The sequence below is a fragment of the Sorex araneus genome, chromosome 6, assembly GCF_027595985.1.
Source record: "Sorex araneus isolate mSorAra2 chromosome 6, mSorAra2.pri, whole genome shotgun sequence".
Classification (NCBI taxonomy): domain Eukaryota; kingdom Metazoa; phylum Chordata; class Mammalia; order Eulipotyphla; family Soricidae; genus Sorex; species Sorex araneus.
Window position 1 is genome coordinate 18,402,785 of NC_073307.1, and position 20,538 is coordinate 18,423,322.

The 20,538-nt window shown below is 41.2% G+C and overlaps 1 protein-coding gene across 4 annotated transcripts in view; it reads right to left on the reverse strand.

Moving 5' to 3' along the window:
• The window catches only part of ARHGAP26 (Rho GTPase activating protein 26), a 486,560-nt gene that overhangs the window by 232,023 nt on the left and 233,999 nt on the right, over positions 1–20,538 (reverse strand). For all 4 annotated transcript variants that reach the window (XM_055141710.1, XM_055141709.1, XM_055141708.1 and 1 more), the window contains exon 12: positions 4,797–4,833. In XM_055141710.1, coding sequence (XP_054997685.1) covers positions 4,797–4,833 — 37 coding nt within the window. The remainder of the gene's footprint in view (positions 1–4,796; positions 4,834–20,538) is intronic.

Here is a 20,538-nt window from a genome sequence, read left to right on the forward strand (position 1 = left end):
AATGGAGGGACTTATGCCACAACCAGGGAATAGAATTAATTCAATTCAATCTTTCTATACATAAGATTTAAATAGAGAAAAAAAAAAGAAAGAAAAATTCTTTAAATAAAAAGAAAGTTCATGTATTTCAATGCTGCCATCCTCTCCCTTGGCTACTGGCTGTTTGGAAAAGACCAGCACTGACAGATGCTATTTATGGCCTTGTTTTATACCCTACTGACTGCCCCAAGAGAAAGCTGAAGATGAAAGCAACAAATCCATAAGTGTCTTTAATGGAATTTCATTTTGCTACCTGCCCCTTCAAAATAATCTGCCTGGGTGGTAAAATCTGGCATTCAATTTCCAACTAAAATATTTTCTAGAAAGTAAAATGCCAGGCATTTTAGAATTTGAATATTAAAGGTGCTAAGAGCAATGCACAGCTCTTAAATTCACACTGGACTGACGTCTTACTTTTAAATAAATTTCAATTATGGTGTTAAGCAGAAAGATTATGACAGACCCTGGGTAATGCTGCCCCCAGTGGCTGATGAGCTCTCAAAGTGGGTCTAGAGGAGATTGCAAGCAAATTATTGCCATCAAAAGATAATAATAAAAGTACAACCAATTCAAAGAAGCAGGGAAGCTGAGGCTTTGCATGACGTTAAAAAAGGAGTACATCAGAAGAGATGAGGAAACACTAACTCACAATGAGACTGATTATGTCAGCTTGTAAACGAGCAAATGAAACCTCCAACAGAATAAAAAACACCCCAGGAAAAAATGTCTTGTTTAAACTGCTCCCGCATATTTTAATAATTTAATCCATTTTTGATCAACATTTTAATCTGTTTTTTTGCTCTCCTGCTTGCTAAATTAAAGGGCAAGGAACCAAGGAAACATTAGCAATTCACAATGCACTTTTGGTACTATTTTTTTCCTAATCAGCTAGAATACCATTGTAGCTTTTTTTAAAAAGGCAGAGGTGGGGAACTTCAGAAGTAGAAGAACTCAGATACTAAGCCGAGTCCCTTGATCTCACTAGCCTCAATTTCTTAATCTAAAAAGTAGGTCAGGAGTGTCTCTCTCTGAGTTGCAAGCAATTACATAAATTAATGTGCATAAAACATCTTTGAAACCTGGTGGTCAATAAATGCTATTAATAGCTTTCTTTAAATTGAATCACCATAAGATACACATTTACAAGGTTGTTCATGATTGGGTTTCAGTCATACAATGTTCCAACACCCACCCCTACACCAGTATACATTTACCATAATCAATGTTCCCAGTTTCCCTCCTGCCAGACCTTTCCACCTGGCCACTACCACGCCCCAGTCCACTTTTCTTCTCTCTCTCTCTCTCTCTCTCTCTCTCTCTCTCTCTCTCTCTCCCTCTCCCTCTCTCTCCCTCTCCCCCTCCCTCTCTCTCTCTCTCTCTCTCTCTCTCTCTCTCTCTCTCTCTCTCTCTCTCTCTCTCTCTCTCTCTCTCCTTCTGGACATTATGTTTTGCAAAATTGGTACTGAGAGGTTATCATGTTACCTACTTTCAGCACTCAGTTCTTGTCCAGAGTGATTATTTCCAACTATCATCAATAGCTATTATTAATACAAAATGTATGTTCTCCGTTGGTAATGCAAAGTAGAGAGAGGTATTTAAGTAAAGCCAATGTCTCCTAAAAATCAACCATCTATACTTACCTGGAGTTTGAAGATGTATCTGTACTTCTAGACTTTTCAGTACCTATCTAGATCAGTACAGTCTTTTATTTCATCAAATCTGCTGTTCTCTAATCTGATATTCCAAATGCTCAACTAACAATATACTGTGGGCACTAGTTATGTATATTTACCCTGGTCTTTTTTATTCTTTATTTTATGTACTTTCACACTTTTATACCAGAGTGGTAGATATTCCATTTTACAATGTTCCCCCACTTCCTTCCCTTTAGTTATTATTATGACCTGATCCAACAGGAAAGGGTGATGGGCCTAAGCTCTGAAGCACCAGAAACAGTGCTTCCCCGTGGGCAGAACACAAACAGCGGGGCCGGGGCCACGGTCCTTGGCATGAGGAGTGGTGCTGGGAAAGAAACTCCCAGACTCAAGCCTGCCAAGCAGGTGCTCTACCACTGAGCATCCACTAACACACTCTTATTTTCTTGTGTGTTTTCTGTTTGGGGGATATACCCAGAGGTGCGCAGGGATGGCTCCTGGCTCTACAATCAGAGAAGCCCCGGTACTGAGGACTGAGAATCTGCTGGATGCAAAGCAAACACTTTAACCCTTGCTTGCCTTGTCTGCACTTCCCCATTCTTTTTATTGATGGATTTAGTTGTTTTTTGGGCCACCCCCAACTGTGCTTACTCCTGACTGTACTCAGCTATCGCTCCTGCAGGGCTTGGGGGACAAACCCATGCAAGGCAAACGCTTTATGCCCTGTGAGAGTTCCACCCCTATTCTTTTAAAAATTTCTTAGTATTCTATAATATTTTTAATCAGCTTCCTGTTGAACATTTTTATTTGTTCTCCAATTCTTTGCTATTATTACCAATGCGCCAATAATTTCTTTGTTACACAAACATCTTTTGACTGACGTCTATTGCTTGAAGACAAGTCATTGGTTCAAAGGAAAAACTTTAAAAAAAAAAAAACTTCACAAAGGCCTTAAAGAATGGCGGTACGCTTGAAACTATCTATCAAGTATGTTGTTTCACGGGTGAGTCCATGCTAGACCAACTTTACACTATCTTTCCTGGGAATCAGAATCTTCATAACAGTGAGTCAATGACTAAAAAGACAGTTCGGAGACTTATCATCCTACAAATATTATCCTGAAGATTCTCATATATTCCTCTTTTACTGGGGCTGCAAAGATGGTCAGTTTACCAGTTAATTCTTTAGTCTTCCTATCCTACTGTATTTTATACTTTAATCTTTATACTTGTAGTTTGTACCACAATCTTTCATTTCTCATAATTACTATTCCTTGTTTCTAACAATGTTATTTTAGCTCATGTCAGCCACAGATAAAATTTTAAAATAATGCCATATGAAGGAGGGGGAGGGATGTTTATTTGTGTCCTTGAATATTAAGTTGAAAAAATAACTGAGTTGAAAAAAATCCCCTCTTCGAGTCCTCAACCTATTAATAGGGATCATTCTAAGTTACTTAATATATTATTAAAAAAATGTAAATTTTTTTTGGAGAGAATAAAAATATGTCCCCTAATGGGTCTCAGGCAAAAAGGTGAAGTCCTTTGATCTGATCCCTTAGTCTACATGAAGAGGGAATGTTCTGCTGATTTTTCTAACATTGCTGGAATTCATGAGAGGTTCTCTTTGAATTTTTCTTCCACATGGATTTTACAAAGCCAAACTGAGGCCAGGGAACAGGATTTCCTCTGTATTCTTGTAGCAACCTGAAAGGCATTTGTTTTTGCTCCTAGGCACCAAGGAGATAATCAGCCCAAACACTCGGCAGTTGCACTTTCATTTTAATCCCATCATCTTTACAAGGTTACAGGTGCCCTTGGAAATCATGATTAACCAGAGAGCTCGGAGCCAGGGGAAGGGAAATGTGCTGTATACTCTTCAGAGGCTGCCCAGAGTCACTGCAATCAAACAGGAATATTTGATTACAGAGGTCACCATCCCCACTCCTTCCTCTCCAAAGAGCACTGAGTTACTAAGCGATCCGGAAGATAGTTATTGTCTCTCCAGTCCTGTGAGCAGGACAACGAAGGGAGGCAAAGTTAATTCTGCTTTCCGCCAGAACAGGGCACTTGGGGAGCAAGAAATTATTCAAGCAAGTGACTGTTTTGCTATGTTTTTAATTGCCAGGGGCTGGGACAAGGGAGGAATGGGAACTTTGCATGTGTTATTGTTGTTTTCATATGTATGGGGGATCAGGGATCAAACCCAGGGTCTCAGATATGCAAAGCATGCTTTGGACCTGATTTACATCCCTGGTTCCAGGCTCAGTGACTTTAGAATGGTGATGAGAGCTATGTTCTTAAGACAACTAGGATTACTGGAAAAAATGTACAGGAAGCTGCTTTGTAAAATGTGAAAGGTTATTGCAAACAGGCTTGGGAAATATCCTGGGATGTTAGGGGAAGTAAGAGTACAACTCTCCGGCTGCACCCAGGAAATGGGGCAGACCCAACAGGCCTACAGCACCTCCTGGTGGTTCCTCTTTGGAATAGCAACTTTTGGAATCTCAATCCAATCCCCAACTACAGAAAATTATCCAAGCAGCTACAAGGAACAAAGAAATCTTGCCATTTGTTGCAATTCTCAAGGACCCAGAGGATATAATGTTAAGTGAAGTAAGTCAAAAAAAGGAGAAACTGACAGAACCGTCTCACTTCTCTGTAGTCTACAGAATAACAAGACTTTAAGGGAATGCAAGGTTTTAAAGTGGTGATACCTAAATCATCCTTGACCTACAGCATAGGAAGGAGGGTGAGGAAGAAAAATAAACTAGAGAAGAAGCAGCAGGAAGTAACAAGGGCTTTGGGCAGTTCCATGGGGCAGGGAGTGGTGGATCTATACATCTAAACCACAGAGTCACCAACACTGAAAATCAGGAGATCTACAAAAGTGCCTGTCAAGGAGGGAGACTGGGGGAGGGAACCTGGAGAAAGACTCTGGTGGAGGGACTCGGACACTCATGGTGAGGGGTGAGGGTGGCACTAGCACACTGCAGACCTGAAACTCAACTATGAATAATCTTGTAAACCACAGCGCCTTCATTTAAAAAACAAACGAACAGAAATTATTAAAGAAAGAAAAGTATTCAAGGAACATACTCACTTCCTTCACTCTGACTGTCTTTGTTCGAGTTGTAGACCTGGAAAACAAAAACAAACCTTTATTTTGATGCATTTATAAAAGCCTCCACGTTCACTAAAACCATTACAATCCCTCTTTTTTTTACTTCCTGGTAGGCAACTTTTGGAATCCAAATACTAATTCCCTCTGCCATTATAGACTTCTCAGTAATTTTCTTGTACTTAAGCGTGTGTGCCTCAGAATGACCCGTGGAGTTTTAACATAAAAATGTAACATTCCTGGAGCTGGAATTCCTAGTACAGCAAGTTGGATGCTGGCTTTGAACATGGCTGAGCCAATTCAACCCCTAGCCCCCTTGCAGTCTCCCAGATACCCTCTGAGTACAGAGCACTTACCAGGTGTGGCCCAAACCACTCCCTTCCCACAAAAAAAAAAAATTCTCAAAATTTTTATTGATAGATTGGTTAGGAAAGGGCACAGCCAGCAATGCTCAGGGACTATTCCTGACTCTGTGCTCCGGAGTGACTCCAGGGAATGCTTGGAGGACCAAATGTAATGCCAGGAATTTGAACAAGGGCTCAGTGGAATGCCAGTTCAATGCCTTATCCCCTGGATTGTCTCTCCAGCCCCAAATTCTTTTTTTTTAAGCAAATAAATCTGCATTCATAAACTTAAAAAAGAATTTTAATTACAAGTTATTAGGCATTAATTGTGCACCAGGCAATGTACTAAGCAATTCACATAAATTATCTAAAATAATTTACACAACAATTCTGTTGGGTAAGAACTATTATTATCATTGTTCTACAGATGGAGAATCTGAGACTTTGAGGGTTTAACTAAGACCTCATAAATAATAAGTGGCCATATCAGGATAAAGATACACTGGTAAATATTAAATTAATTGTTAAATGAAACCAATCACTTTTTTACTTCATAACTCTTATAAATCTGAGTTCTATAATGAGAATGTTTCTTCATAATTTAAAATCTCTGATTGGGTGCCAGAGAGATAGTACAGTGGGCAGGACACTTGCCTTGCACATGGCTAAATGGTGTTCATTCCTCAATATCTCATCCGGTTCCCCAAGCACTGCCAGGAGTGATCCTTGAGCACTGTGCCAAGAGTAATCCCTTAGCATTACCAGTGTAGCTCCAAAACAAAGCCAAACAAGTCTGATTTATAGCAAGTATAAAAAGGAAAATTTTCCCATACAGAAACAGACAATTACACACTAAAAGAATCAGTGAGTTACTCTGTAAAGTATCAGTATTTGGGGATTTCTGGCTAAGAGGCAAAAATAGGTGATACTCTGCAGGAATTTGCATAAGGAGAGAAAATAAGTTTCCACAAAATTTTTGCTGACAGTAATCACAATGTAGTAACTGTTTAATATAGAGGCATAGGGATCAGAGAAGTAGTTGAGCTCATACTTTGCATGCAGGAAGCCTGCGTTCAATACTTGTCACCCCATGGTCCTCCAAATACCATCATATTTGACCTATCTCACTGATCTTCTACAACATGGGTGGGATCACAGCAATTCTGTCCATTTCTCCTGGGATGCTCTGAGGACTATTTGCAATTGTAAAAGAGAAATCTGCTGAAACAGTATAACATATAAACAAGCACTGTGGGATACATTACAGGGAAAAGAGTGGCTTAATATTCATGAAACTTGTGAGGCGGCTGATACTGAGGTTGTGCAAATTTCTATCTGCACGGAGAGGACAGAGCTGTCCCTTTTCCCTTGGCAGCACTTCTGGCATCAATACAAATGAAGAATCTGAACCACATCATGACTTTCAAATTGGACCTCATAGCATCAGCACAAGGAGTGACAACAAAAGGGAAGGAAGAAACGTGTAGTCCAAGTTCTGAAAGTCCCTTCCGTTAGCTGTTACTGGTTTTCTTCATGGGGCTACCAAGTAAAGCCATGTTGACTGGCTTTGAAAAGTTTAAAGGTATTGGGGTTAGAGCAATAGTACAGCAGGCAAGGTTGGCTGACCCAGGTTCAATCCCCAGCAACCTATATGGTCACCAGAGCACCACCAGGAGGAATTCCTAGAACCAGGAGTAAGTCCTGAGCACTGCAGGTGTTCACCCCACCCCACCCCCACTAAAAAATGTTTAAAGATACTGCAAGTGATAATTGCTAAAATTGCTTTCAATGCATTGTTCTGTTCACTCATGGATTCAGTAAATATTTTTATTGTGTAATGTTACAGGTGCTGGATACAGAAGAATAAGCCACCTATAATCTCTGTTCTCATGGAATCTGCAGACAAGTCAAGAAAAAAAAAAGTGGTGGGGGGGGGGTGTCTGCAGCAGGGGTGGGGCGAGCATTGGTGGTGGAGGAGGAGGAGGAGGAGGAGGAGGAGGAGGAGGAGGAGGAGGAGGAGGAGGAGGAGGAGGAGGAGGAGGAGGAGGAGGAGGAGGAGGAGGAGGAGGAGGAGGAGGAGGAGGAGGAGGAGGAGGAGGAGGAGGAGGAGGAGGAGGAGGAGGAGGAGGAGGAGGAGGAGAGGTCTCTGGCTGGGGTTTGTGTCAAATAGTACAGTACAACTTAGATTATATGTTTTCAGGTAAGTCTCTCAAGATCCTTGGTATTAACAGGATAGAACCCATCTTCCAAAGATCAACTCAATGGGACAAGAATCACTAAACAATGCTTAGTTATTGCTCATAGGAAGAATGAATCACTAACATATCTTCTCAACAACCCACCCTAAGCTAAAGTCTGTCCATCCTACTTATCCAGGAATCTCAGAGGCCTGGTGGTCATACTGACAGCTTTCTAGCCTGTGGTTTTCTGAACTTTGATGTAGATATATGTATCTGCCAAATACTATCCAGTTAGCCCTGCTCAAGACCACACAAAAGGATATTTGATTTCAAGAGTATGCTCCTACAAAACAGAAATTGCATGTGTTTATCTTTTAAGAATTTATCTGTGAGTTACTACAAAATAATTTTAATAGTAATAATAAAATAACTATAATAATAAATGCTTTGCTATGTGTCAGACCCCATGCCAAACATTTTATGCATTGTCTCTCCCTCCCTCACGGATGTCGCACTGCATTTTAACATTATGTAAGTTTCAGAGGTGCATCACTATGAGTTAACATCTACATATGCTACATTAAATCACCACTGAAAATCAAGTTTCATCCTCATAGCAACCTAGTCCTATCATTTAGAGGAGAATAATGAGGTATAGGGAAGAACGGACATTTACCCAAGGTTAGGTAGCGGAATTGGGCAGAATCCAGAGGAATTCCTTCAATCGGCTTCACTAACCACATAATGTTGACAAAGGCAATGAGAAGTGGCAGGAAGCAAGAGGAGGTGAGAACTGGAAGAATTTGCCCCAAATCACAGAAAATGAAACAAGAGAAAAAAACCTGAAGCATTCATCAGTAACCCTTAGACCCAGTTGGCATCCAACATAGAAGTAATACTTAGTATTCTCTCTGAACCACAGGGCTCCATCCTGAAGATAAATATCACAGCAGAAAAGTAGATCTTGATACAAATCACAGGACACAAGAATTCTGTAAATTCTCACCAGAAGCTACAATGGGAGTGTAGTTTAATAAATCAAAGGAGGGTGGGGAAAACCTTCATATGCTTCCTCCACATTATGATGTGATTTCTGCAATAAATTCTGTTCACTGCTGAGCCAATTCAATTTGCATGTCCCAAGAGAAAATACAGAGTCATTTGGATTCCCAGAATTTTCCTAGGGGTAACCTTTATTACCATTATCCAGGCCTTAGAAAAAGAGCATTGAGAGGGATTTTTAAAATTATTTTTATTTTAGGCACCATGATTCACAAATTAGTAGGGTTTCCATACATGACACACTCCAGTACCACACCCTTCAATAGTGTCCACTTCCCTCCACAACTGTCCCAGTGTCCCATTCACCATCCCCCTCCACCCCCAAACTTCCTAATGAAGATCAGTTCTCACTTTCTGTCACCTTTGGGCATTTGCTATTATTCCCTTACTATGATTTCTTATATACCTTCTATGAAAGAGTTCATTCTATGTCCTTCTGATTAATTTCACTCAGCATGATACCAAAAAGAAACGACATTACATTAACTACACACACACACACACACACACACACACACACACACACACACACGAACACTAATTACTAGGCTCAGCTTTAAGAAAAAATAAAATCATGCAATTTACTGCAACCTAAATGGATCGGAGAAAATATGTTTTACTTATAAATTACAGGGATTTTTTTTTAAAAAAGCAATAAGTAGGCAAAACAAGTTTTTCTTCTGACTGACATATGTGTTAGCACTCAGCCATATCACTGGAGCAAATATAAAGCAAGTAGAAAGCCCTTTCAACCAGAATCTATCCTCAGTCACAACTCATACAATTTCCCTCAGTTCCGCCAGTGGAAAAATAGCTTGGTGATTAACAAAGGACTCAAAAGCTAAGCAGTAATTAGACTGGCAACAACACAACCATTATGTAAGGATGAAATTTCCACCCAATTTAAACCTAACAGTAGTTCTACAAACTTCCAATTATTATACAAGCAATTGTTGAGATGCTTCAAGAAGCCCCTCACCCCCACCCCAAACACCCTTCCTCCACACTCTTAAGCACACACCGAGAGAGCTGGCCTGAGTTACCACGTAGTATGTGGCACAGATGTCTTACTACAGCCCACATTCCAATATTAAACAAACTCCTTTAGCTGGCTAAATTTAGGAACTTTCAGTAACAACCCTGAGAAGTTACTGGTAAGGCACCCTTAATCTGTGAAATGCATCCAAAAATGGACAAGGAGAACTTCTCTGCTCACAGTGGGCCAGAGGCTGCACTTGGAAAAACTTTCAAGAAGGAGCTGCTTGAATCTTAAGCATGTGAGGATAAAAGTAGTTTGAATGACTTGAAGTGAATAAGAATGTGTCTCAACTTGAGGGACCAGAGCTTGGGAATCAGACCATTGTCCTTCCCCCTCCTCTGCTTCTTTTCCTCATCCTCCTCTCACAAATGTGCCTCTCGTCCTCACAGTCAGAGTGACAAAATGGCTTAGGAGAAGGAAGTGGAAGGGCTGACGCTGCTTTCCTACTCCTCACCTAGCAACAGCCCCTCTGGCATGCCCACCCCACTGCTCCTGAACTTTGGGTGGTTCTCTGGAAAATAAAGCCAATAAAAATGGATTCATGGGTCTTCCTGAGAAAACCTATCTCGAAGGAAAAAAAAAAAGAAAAAAGAACAAGGAAACTCAGCACCTGACTTACCCCTGATGAATTATACACACAAAGGGTGCAGCAATTGGCATGCTACTACCCACTTAATAAGCATTGATTAAGTTAGAGGTTCTCAAACTTACTTGGCCTTATGGAGGGAAAAAAAAAAATCAGTGCCCTCATGGAAATTGACTTCTTTGATGAACAAATAGAAAACAATCCCCAAGGGCACTCAGGGCTACTTCTTTCCACCTGGAACATTCTAGCATCCTCCATGAGAAGCACTGTCTTTTTTTCTTTTCATTTATTTTATTGTTTTAAGTACCTGAATTTATAATGCTATTCATTATACTTTTCATACACATATCATTCCGACATCACATCCAACAATTTTTGAATAGAAGAGACTGAAATGGAAGGGGAAAAAAAACATCCCCATGTTGCAGCTGTTAAGGCCAATGCATGAATGCACTGACCAGTCAGAAAAAGTAAATCAATAAATCACTTCCTGGTGATTTTTATCTCATTTTCTTAATGAATTTTGGAAAATTCTCTATAAATCTTTATCTTAGAGAGGAATGGAGTTCTATTATTTCAAGTCTTCTTGTAAGACAACACAAGCAGATCTGTATTATTTGTATAAACTCAAGACCATCAAGATCCCTCAAAAAGCATTTCTTTTCATGGGCACACAATAAAATGTAAGATCCACATCCAGTATTAAAGTGAATGCTGCTAATAGTTTTAGATTCCTTGGCATAACCAGGGAGTTCTGATATAAAAGCTAAGAATGTGTTACTAGAGCTCAAGGTTCTGCGTTTTCCCCATCTGTGCAACCGAAGTGCCTTAGGACTAAGTCTAAGTCTCTCAAAAAATGGCCCAGAAAAGAGTGACCAAATGACCATATTTCTAAAGTCATTTGGACAACCTCCTAAAAGTGCCTGAAAGCAGCTGCAGCTTCTTCTTGTTCTTCCTCTTCTCTCTCTCTCTCCCTCTCTCTCTCTCTCTCTCTCTCGCTCTCTCTGTTGTTGTTGCTGCTGCTGGTGGTATGGTAGTAGGATGTATGTGTGTGTGCATATGTTTGGGTGGTTGCTATGGATCAAGCCCAATACTTAACATCTCATACATGTTAAGTACGTGCTGTACCATTTGTACTATCTCCCCAGCCCCCGAAAGGCTTCCTGAATACAACACACAAGCAGGCCAATGAGTAAATGACAGCTTGTTATTCAACATTGTTGGGCCAATGATGACAGAGAAAAATGAACTTTCCTGTTAGTTTAAGCATCACTCGATGCTTTTGTCCCTAAGGCTTCAAGAGTTCTATCTCTTCTATACTTTCCTCAGCAGTTCTTCAAGAAAATGGGGTGCTCTGGGTACCTTTTACCCATCATCCATGTTCCTGAGGTTTCACATGTGATGCAGATATTGCATCCAACACGCTCATTCTATGTTAAACTCAGTCAACATTTGTATTTAGTACTCCTTATTTCAAATGTAGGAAATAAGTCCTTGTTGAAGAAATCAAGCTCTCACTATTCGCTGATGATATGATATTATGCTTAGAAAACCCTAAAACCTCTACCAAGAAACTCCTAGAAACAATAGACTCATATAGTAAAGTTGCAGGCTATAAAATCAATACCCAAAAATCCATGGCTTTCTTATATGCAAATAGTGAGAGAGAAGAAAGCAACATGATAAAAGCAATCACGTTCACAATTGTGTCTCAAAAAATCAAATACCTCGGAATCGGAATCAGCTTAACTAAGGAGGTAAAGGACTTGTATAATGAAAACTACAAAACGCTACTTCAGGAAATAAAAGAAGACACGAGGAAATGGAAAAATATCCCCTGCTCTTGGATTGGAAGAATTAATATTGTCAAAATGGCAATTCTCCCCAAAGCGTTGTACAAATTCAATGCGATCCCTATAGGGATACCCTTGTCATTCTTCAAAGAAATGGAGCAGGTGCTCCTGAAATTCATATGGAACAATAAGCCCCCACGAATAGCTAAAGCAATTCTTGGGAAAAAGAAAATGGGAGGAATCAATCTCCCCAACTTCCAACTCTACTACAAAGCAGTAGTCATTAAAACAGCTTGGTACTGGAACAAGGGCAGAGCGGCAGACCAATGGAACAGGGTTGAATACTCTGACACATCCCCCCAAATATATGACCATCTAATCTTTGATAAGGGAGCAAGAAATGTGAAGTGGAGCAAGGAAAGCATGTTTAACAAATGGTGCTGGAAAAACTGGACAGCTACATGCAAAAAAATGGGCTTAGACCTCCACCTATCACCATGTACAAAAGTCAGATCAAAATGGATTAAAGATCTCAACATCAGATCAGAATCCCTAAGGTACACTGAAGACAAGGTCGGCAAAACCCTCCACGACATTGAAGACACTGGTATCTTCAAAGTTGACACGCCACTGGCCAAGCAAGTGAAAATAGAGATAAATAAATGGGACTATCTCAAACTAAGAAGCTTCTGCACCTCAAGAGAAACAGTGACCAAAGTGCAAAGACAATCTACAGAATGGGAAAGGATATTTACGCAGTACCCACCTGATAAAGGGTTGATATCAAGGATATACAATGCACTGGTTGAACTCCACAAGAAGAAAACTGCCAACCCAATCAAAAAATGGGGTGATGAACAGAAATTTTCCCAAAGAAGAAATCCGAATGGCTCAGAGGCACATGAGAAAATGTTCAACATCACTAATCATCAGGGAGATGCAGATCAAAACAACAATGAGACATCATCTCACACACCAGAGACTGACCCACATCCCAAAGAAACAAAAACAACCGGTGTTAGCGTGGATGTGGGGAGTAAGGGACTCTTCTTCACTGCTGGTGGGAATGCCGACTCGTTCAGCCCTTTTGGAAAACAATATGGACAATTCTCAAAAAATTAGAAATTGAGCTTCCATTTGACCCAGCAATACCACTCTTGGGAATATATCCCGGAGAGGCAAAAAGGTATAGTAGAGATGGCATCTGCATTTCTGTGTTCATTGCAGCACGGTTTATAATAGCCAGAATCTGGAAAAAAACCAGAGTGCCCCAAAACAGATGACTGGTTAAAGAAACTCTGGTACATATACACAATGGAATACTATGTAGCTGTCAGAAAACATGAAGTCATGAAATTTGCATACAAATGGATCAACATGGAAAGTATGTTGAGTGAAATGAGTCAGAAAGAAAGAGACAGACATAGAAAGATTGCACTTTCTATTATATTATATGTGGAATATAATATAATTGAGAAGTGCAAGTTTGCAGTGATGCAATTTCTGGCAGATATTTCTCTGGACTTAGTTACTAAAATACTAAAATACAGAAACCCAAAACCGTGAGGCCACTAGGTGCAATCACTCAACCTCATACCTCTTCATTCTCAGCAATGGAAAACAAATTGTCAAATGCTTCCTTTTCAGCAGGTCTGACTTTAGGGGGGAGACTCTCCAAACAATAATAGTGAGTTTTGTTGAAATATTGAATGCAATCAAAGTGAAAGTAAAGTGAAATTTATCAGTTACACAGGCAAGGGGGGAGCTAGGGGTGGTGGTGGGGCCCAGGGGTGTGGGGGGCACTAGGGGTGTGGGGGAACGGGGTGGAGCTATACTGTGATTCGTGGTGGTGGAATATATGCACTAGTGAAGGGATGGGTGTTCGAGCATTGTATAACTGAGGCTTAAACCTGAAAACTTTGTAACTTTTCACATGGTGACTCAATAAAAAATTTTTAAAAAAGAAAAATTAAAAAAAAGAAAAAAATAAGTCCTTGTTAAGTGTTGCAACAATAGATAACATACATGGAGCTTTTGTGACTGAACTGCTCAACCTATAAGTCAAGCCCGGGCCAAACTGATTAAACTAAAGCAGGTGGAGGTGTAATAGGAAGGGAAATAGATTCCAACAGTATTGCCTGAACCCTTTTATCTGAAAGTATTCGATGCTCAGTCTTCCTCTATCCATAATGAAATCAATATCCCTTTACTTAAGTTTTCCTGTAGCTTGCAGATAAGTGTTGTAGTAAATTTTTTAAAAGCTGCCAAGGGTCTAGAGATACTACAAGAGCTAAGGTGCTTGCCTTGCACGTGGCCGACCCTGGTTTGATCCCCAGTACTGAAAATACTCATTAGGGAACCACAAGTGATCCCTGAGCACCAAAATAAGAAAAACCTGATGAGAGAAAAATCTAGTTAATGATCAGAGGGGGGTTCTAGAATAAAGAACGAAGAAATACACAGAGCAAAATCAAACAGAAAGGAAAATGTATCCCCCCCATAGGGGGTCACCCATGACCCCCTGTCCTTCTGCCTCACTGACTGAGTCAATGCCAAGGTTTTACAGTTCTGTGACTATTGTGAAACTACTCCTCATCTCTGTTTCTTCTCCTTCTGCTGTCCTAGATTAGGTGTGGCCTTGTCCCTGGTTTTGCTGGCACTGCTCTCTGGTTCCAATCTGCCACACACGTTGCTCCTTCAAGGCATATTTCCTAAAGCATAGCTCCAGCTACAGAGGAAAGCCTTCAACACATCCCAGCACCCATCTTCAAGGACTTGAAAGCTGTCATATGAATAAGGGGAAGACATTCTAAATGGAGATGGGACCCAGGGCGGAGTCCCAGGAAAGCAGATTTTAGCTGGATATAAATAACCAACAGTTGAGAGCTTTTCATGGTCCACTAAAGCAGGATAGCTGGGTGGGTGTCATTCTAACACCCGGGCTCAGTTCTATTTCACCCAGAAGGTAGCCCGGGACCCTGACATTTCCAGGCTAACAAATTCTGCTTCAGCTGAGGTTGAATTATTGGTAACCTGTCCTTTCATCTGAACATGTCTTGGATGGATTCCAGAGTGGGAAACTGGATTGGGATCAGGCAAAGTATGGTGGCAGACAAAGTATGCTGTGGGTTCCAAAGACCAGGCATGAATGCCTGGTACCATCACTTCTAAAATGCCTTCCGAATTCAACAACTCTTCTTGCAAAGCAAATCAAGTAATGATATTTTTATTATTTTTTAATTTAATTTTATTTTATTAGTGAATCACAGTGAGACAAAGTTACAGACTTACGGGTTTTCATGCTTACGTTTCAGTCATACAATGATCAAGTGCCCATCCCTCCACCAGTGCCCATTTTCCACCACCAATGGTCCCAGCATCCCTCCCACCACCCTCACCCTATCCCCTTTACCCCACCCTGCCTCTGTGGCAGGGAAGTAATGATATTTTTAGAGATACTGAGAGAATGAAAAAAAAATCTCTCCAAGTCTGTAAGTGCTGAGGGAAAAATTTTAGTTCCTTTCTTCTATTCACACAGTTTCTAGGTTACTTGATGACCAGCCCATTATCTCCTTTCCTTAGCCTCTCACTGCTCTCTTAGACTGTTTTATAAAATGTAATCCTTTAGGACAAGGAAAGAGTTCAAGTGGAAGAAAGCATACCAAGCACGTGCAAGGCCCTGAGTTTGCCCTGTCTCAGCGAACTCCCCCCACCACACCACCACCAGAAGGACCCTGAGACCCCGGGCCAGGCTGATATGGTCTCGATGGGGAAAAGAAAATTAACAGCAAGTTCTGTCTTATAGTTCTATAAGGGTTTCCCATGCATCTATGTATTGGGCATAACTTCAGTGTCCGAGCAATTGTTCCTGTTTAATTCTAGAAACAGATTTGTTCTTTCTACCATAGATGTGTTGAACTGGAGCAATAGCACAACCGGTAGGGCATTTGCCTTGCATGCAGCCGACCCAGGTTTAATTACTCCGTCCATCTTGGAGAGCCCGGCAAGCTACTGAGAGTACCCCACCCTAACCGCAGAGCCTGGCAAGTTGCCCGTGACGTATTCGATATGCCAAAAACAGTAACAAGTCTCACAATGGAGACGTTACTGGTGCCCGCTCAAGCAAACAGACAAGAGCTTAAGATACATGCACAGAAGATCAGAAGATGGTGCATTCTTTTTCCTTAGCCATTCTTTCTCTGTTGGTCAGAAATGGACTGGAGTTATAGGACAGCAGGTAGGGCATTTGCCTTGCATGTGGTTGGCCCGGGTTTGATTCCTCCATCCCTCTCGGAGAGCCCAGCAAGCTACCGAGAGTATCCCGCCCACACAGCAGAGCCTGGCAAGATACCCGTGGCGTATTCGATATGACAAAAACAGTAACAACAAGTATCACAATGGTGCCCACTCGAGCAAATCAATAAACAAGTGCATGACAGCGCTTATACTGTTTTTTTCGGACCACACCCAGCTATACTAAGGGTTTACTCCTGGTTCTGCCCTCAGGAATCACTTCCCTTTTTTTTTTTCATTTTGGGTCATACCCAGCAATGCACAGAGATTGCTCCTGGCTCTGCACTCAGGAATTCCTCCTGATGGTGCTCAGCGGACCATATGGGATGTTGGGAATCGAACCCGGGTTGACTGTGTGCAAGACAAATGCCCTACCCGCTGTGCTATCACTCCAGCCTCGGGATCACTTCTGGCAGGCTTCGGGGACTATATGGAATGTCAAGGATCAAACTCAGGTCTGCAGCATGCAAGCCAAGTGCCTTACTTACTGTCTTACTAACTTACTTACTTACTATCTTTCGGTGCCAGCAGTAAATTGACACTTGGAGCAATCTTTCACATCTAGAGTGCTGTCAGCTCTTATCTCACAACCCTGTGAGAAATCTCAGACTAAGCAGAGGTAATTTCAAAGGCAAAAGGCAAAAGAGCTCCTTCCAGAGCACAGGTTATACCCTGCTATCCAGTGAAGGATAAGTCATTGATTTTTCTTTGCTTTCAATCCTGGTGAATTAAGTGTAAGCAAAAAACTTCTGGGATGACTAGCACTGATTGTTGTGGGTACTCGCCCTCCCCAGGGACTTTGATTTGTGTTACATAAATACTGTTACTATAGTTATAATTCAGGAAGCTTTGTTGTTTGACCTCAGAAAAATTCAACCTCAAATCTGGATAACGCTGACTCTCTCTAGACCACATTAGACCGTCAAGGGTAGGGTCTGCCAAATTCCTTCAAGCTTCTAGAAGGAACTACTGTACTCTGGGTAGCAAACAAGTGACAAGAGGAAATGCTGCAACATTACGCAATTTCCTTGCATTTCAGATTCAGAAATCCTGAAAACCCTAAAAGCCGCTTCCTTAGCTTTCAATCCAAGATCAGAATCACAGCCAAAGTAAACAGAACTGGATGCAAAACTGGAGGCGGGGGCGGGAAATAAGCCTAGGTAATGTACAAGTCAGAAAAAAATAATAGTTCAGGAAATTTAAAGGCAACAGAGAAAACACAACTCACTTGGTATCAAATGCCTAACAGTTACACAGACTGCCCGGGAGCCAACATGGACATAGGCTATGGCCAGTTCAGTGTTTGAAAACTCTTGCTTGAACATTTCTTGGCTTCATGATGATGCAACATTAAAAAAAGGGGGTGTGAACCCACTAGCCTGCCAGATTGAGTCTCTCCAACTCTCCATCCCCCTAACCAAAAAATGTCATTTTCAACAGTAGATCTATGTTTTCTCCCTCTCTTAACCCATCTTTGGAAACAGTGACACAACTGTCCATGGAAAAGGGACCCTTGTTCTTTATGCTTTGAAAAATTGCAACTAAGAAATGCCTCCATGCAGCATACATGATCGCAAAGCTCTGGAGCCTGGCTGCTGGAATAGAGTCGCACCCAGGAAAGACACTGCCAGAAGGGAAATCACCACACAGATGCCCTCCTTCTACAGCCAGTTCCCCTGAGTTCCAGAAGATTAAAGACAAGCAGCATTTACACCCAGGTCTTTAATCCCTAATAACAACTGAAGTGCAGGAGGACTGATCCAACATCCATGTAAGTGACATCACTGTCAGAGAAAAGTGGAAGGCCAAAGCTGCTTCCCTAGTCATAGCTCAAAGGTGAGTTTCCTCCGATACTGCTCCAACCAGAACAGATACTTCCTATTCCCAATATTTTCCACATGGCACACGTGTGTGTGCGTGCGCGCACACACACACACATACACACACACTCACCCCAGACTGTAAACACACATAATCCATAACCTCTATGGTATAGTTGCTATTATTTTGCTGTATTTGTCTAGTCACATATCTAGCTATCAATTCAGTGTATTTTTCATAAATTTTACATTAAGATGCAGATATCACCATGTCTTATCTAAACCCATTGATATACATAATCTTTTCTTAGTAAAGTTCACAATATTTATATCTACATTAGCCTTTTTAAGGCTACAATGAAATGCACAGTACTTAAGGGTGCCAATGTTGTGTGGGAACTGCTACAATTTCATTCATTTGTGGGCCAAAGGGTCCATATGAAGAAACTTTCCCATCATCTCAGTTAACTCTTTTTTGGGTGTATGTGTGTGTGAGGGGCAGGGGGCTGGGGGAGGCACACTCAGGACTATTCAGGGCTACTCCCTGAACTGTGTCATGCTCAGGGATCTTTCCTACACTGCTCAAGTATACTCAAACCACTGTGTCAGGGATCGATAAGGCAAGCGCCTTAAAAACATGGCAGGCAGGCTCTCTCTCTCTCTCTCTCTCTCTCTCTCTCTCTCTCTCTCTCTCTCTCTCTCTCTCTCTCTCTCCCCACACACACACCCCTCCATCCCCCACCGAGCTTAATTGCATCATGCAGTCTATAAAGTTCTATGGCTCTTCATTTCATTCAGCATAAAATTTTCGAGATTCAACCATGCCTTGGAATAATACAAAATATTTCTGGTCCCCAGTTCCCACCCCCCCCCCCAGTCTCCAGCAACCCAGGGGTCAAGTCACATCCTGCTGGCAGTAGAAAATCTCCTCATCGGCCACCATCCAGATCACACAGCTTTTTCTTCTAGAAGGGAGCAACATGACGTCCGCCATAGCTATGCCACCAGACTTCACGCCAGGCTGTTTCACTCGGAACGCCCCAGAGGGGGGCAAGTGAGAGCCCTCCCCGCCCCAAGGGACACAGCCCCAGCAGCTGAAAACTTCCAGAACCCAATTACCACCATGCTCAAGGCTGTTCCCCACACACTTAAGAGGAACCTCACATATGGGTGAACGGAATCCTGGACTGTGTGGCAGCATTTACGGCTGTGCAACACATCAGAAGACAAACTCTACCCATTCTCCATAAGTACTACACCACATATGATGGGGTTCAAATAGTCAGCAACAAATCATAAAGGGAAATATATACACATATATACAGTTTCAGATATATATATGAAAGCTCACATCACTCAACCTTTAACAACATGTTAGTGATATTCTAAAGAATGTCTTAATGGCCCCTGCCAAAATAGAACAATCTTCACATTGTCTCCTCAATGGAATCGCTTTTGTAGCATTTTCAGCTACTAAAAAGCGGTTTTCCATAGCAGACAATACAAAATACATCACTTCAGTTGTGCTTTGGGACAGGGATTGGGGCTTGGGATGGAAACATCCCAAATTTAGTGGCAGGAAGGTGTAATCATGATGAGATTGGTGTTTGAATATTAACTGTAATCAAATATTGTGAACCACCTTATAAATTTTTTAAAAAAATTTCTGGTCCCTTCTATTGGTGAAAAATATTTGATAAAATATTTAAATATATCAGTTTGTTCTAATTACTTCTGTTCATAGACAATTAGGTAAGCTTACTTGGGTAAGCTGTTCTCCGTATTTTACTACGAGAAATGAAACTATTCCAAATAATTTTACATAAGTTCTTTATTTTATATATTTGTGGGGGCGTACTAAGCAGTGCTCAGGAAACTCAGGAGGAACCTCAGAGATTCCCGACCAGCAGGCCAGCAGTTCAATGCAAGGGTCCAAGGATGTAATACTGTTTCAGTGCTAGGGGTTACCCAGTTCACCCTAGCATTGCAGGAGGAGCCCAACTTTACCCAGTGATACTCAGGGGATTATGTGGTGCTAGGAATCAAATCTGAATCAGGGGCCAAGAGATAGTTAAGAAAGTTGCCTAGCTTGTAGCCAACCCTGGTTCAATCCCTAGCAATGTGTGTGGTACCTTGACTACCAAGCCAGGAGTAAGCCCTCACTGAGCCAGAAGTAAGTCCTTGTCATATGTAGCCCAAAAACCAAAATCAAAAACACTCTAGAATTAGGCTGCTCTACTATCTTCTGCTATATTATCCCCTTGTATAAGTTCTTTAGTGGATATATATTTTCATTTTTCTGTTGCAGATATTTAGGAGAGAAATCATTACTTTATAGGGTAAGGATGTGTTTTATTGAATATGAAGCTACTAAATTCTGTTCTGAAATATTTGTAGCATTTTACACTCTCCCCACTAACACTGACATCATATACTCTCCAACGAGTGATGTTTCGAGTCTTTCACTGTCAGCATTCCAATGGATATGTAATAATATCTGAAGGTTTTAATTTGCGTTTCCCTGATTAATATGTTAAGCATTTTTATATCCTTGTTGAACAATCTTAATCTTCCTTCATGAAATATCTCTTAGTCTTTCAGATCATC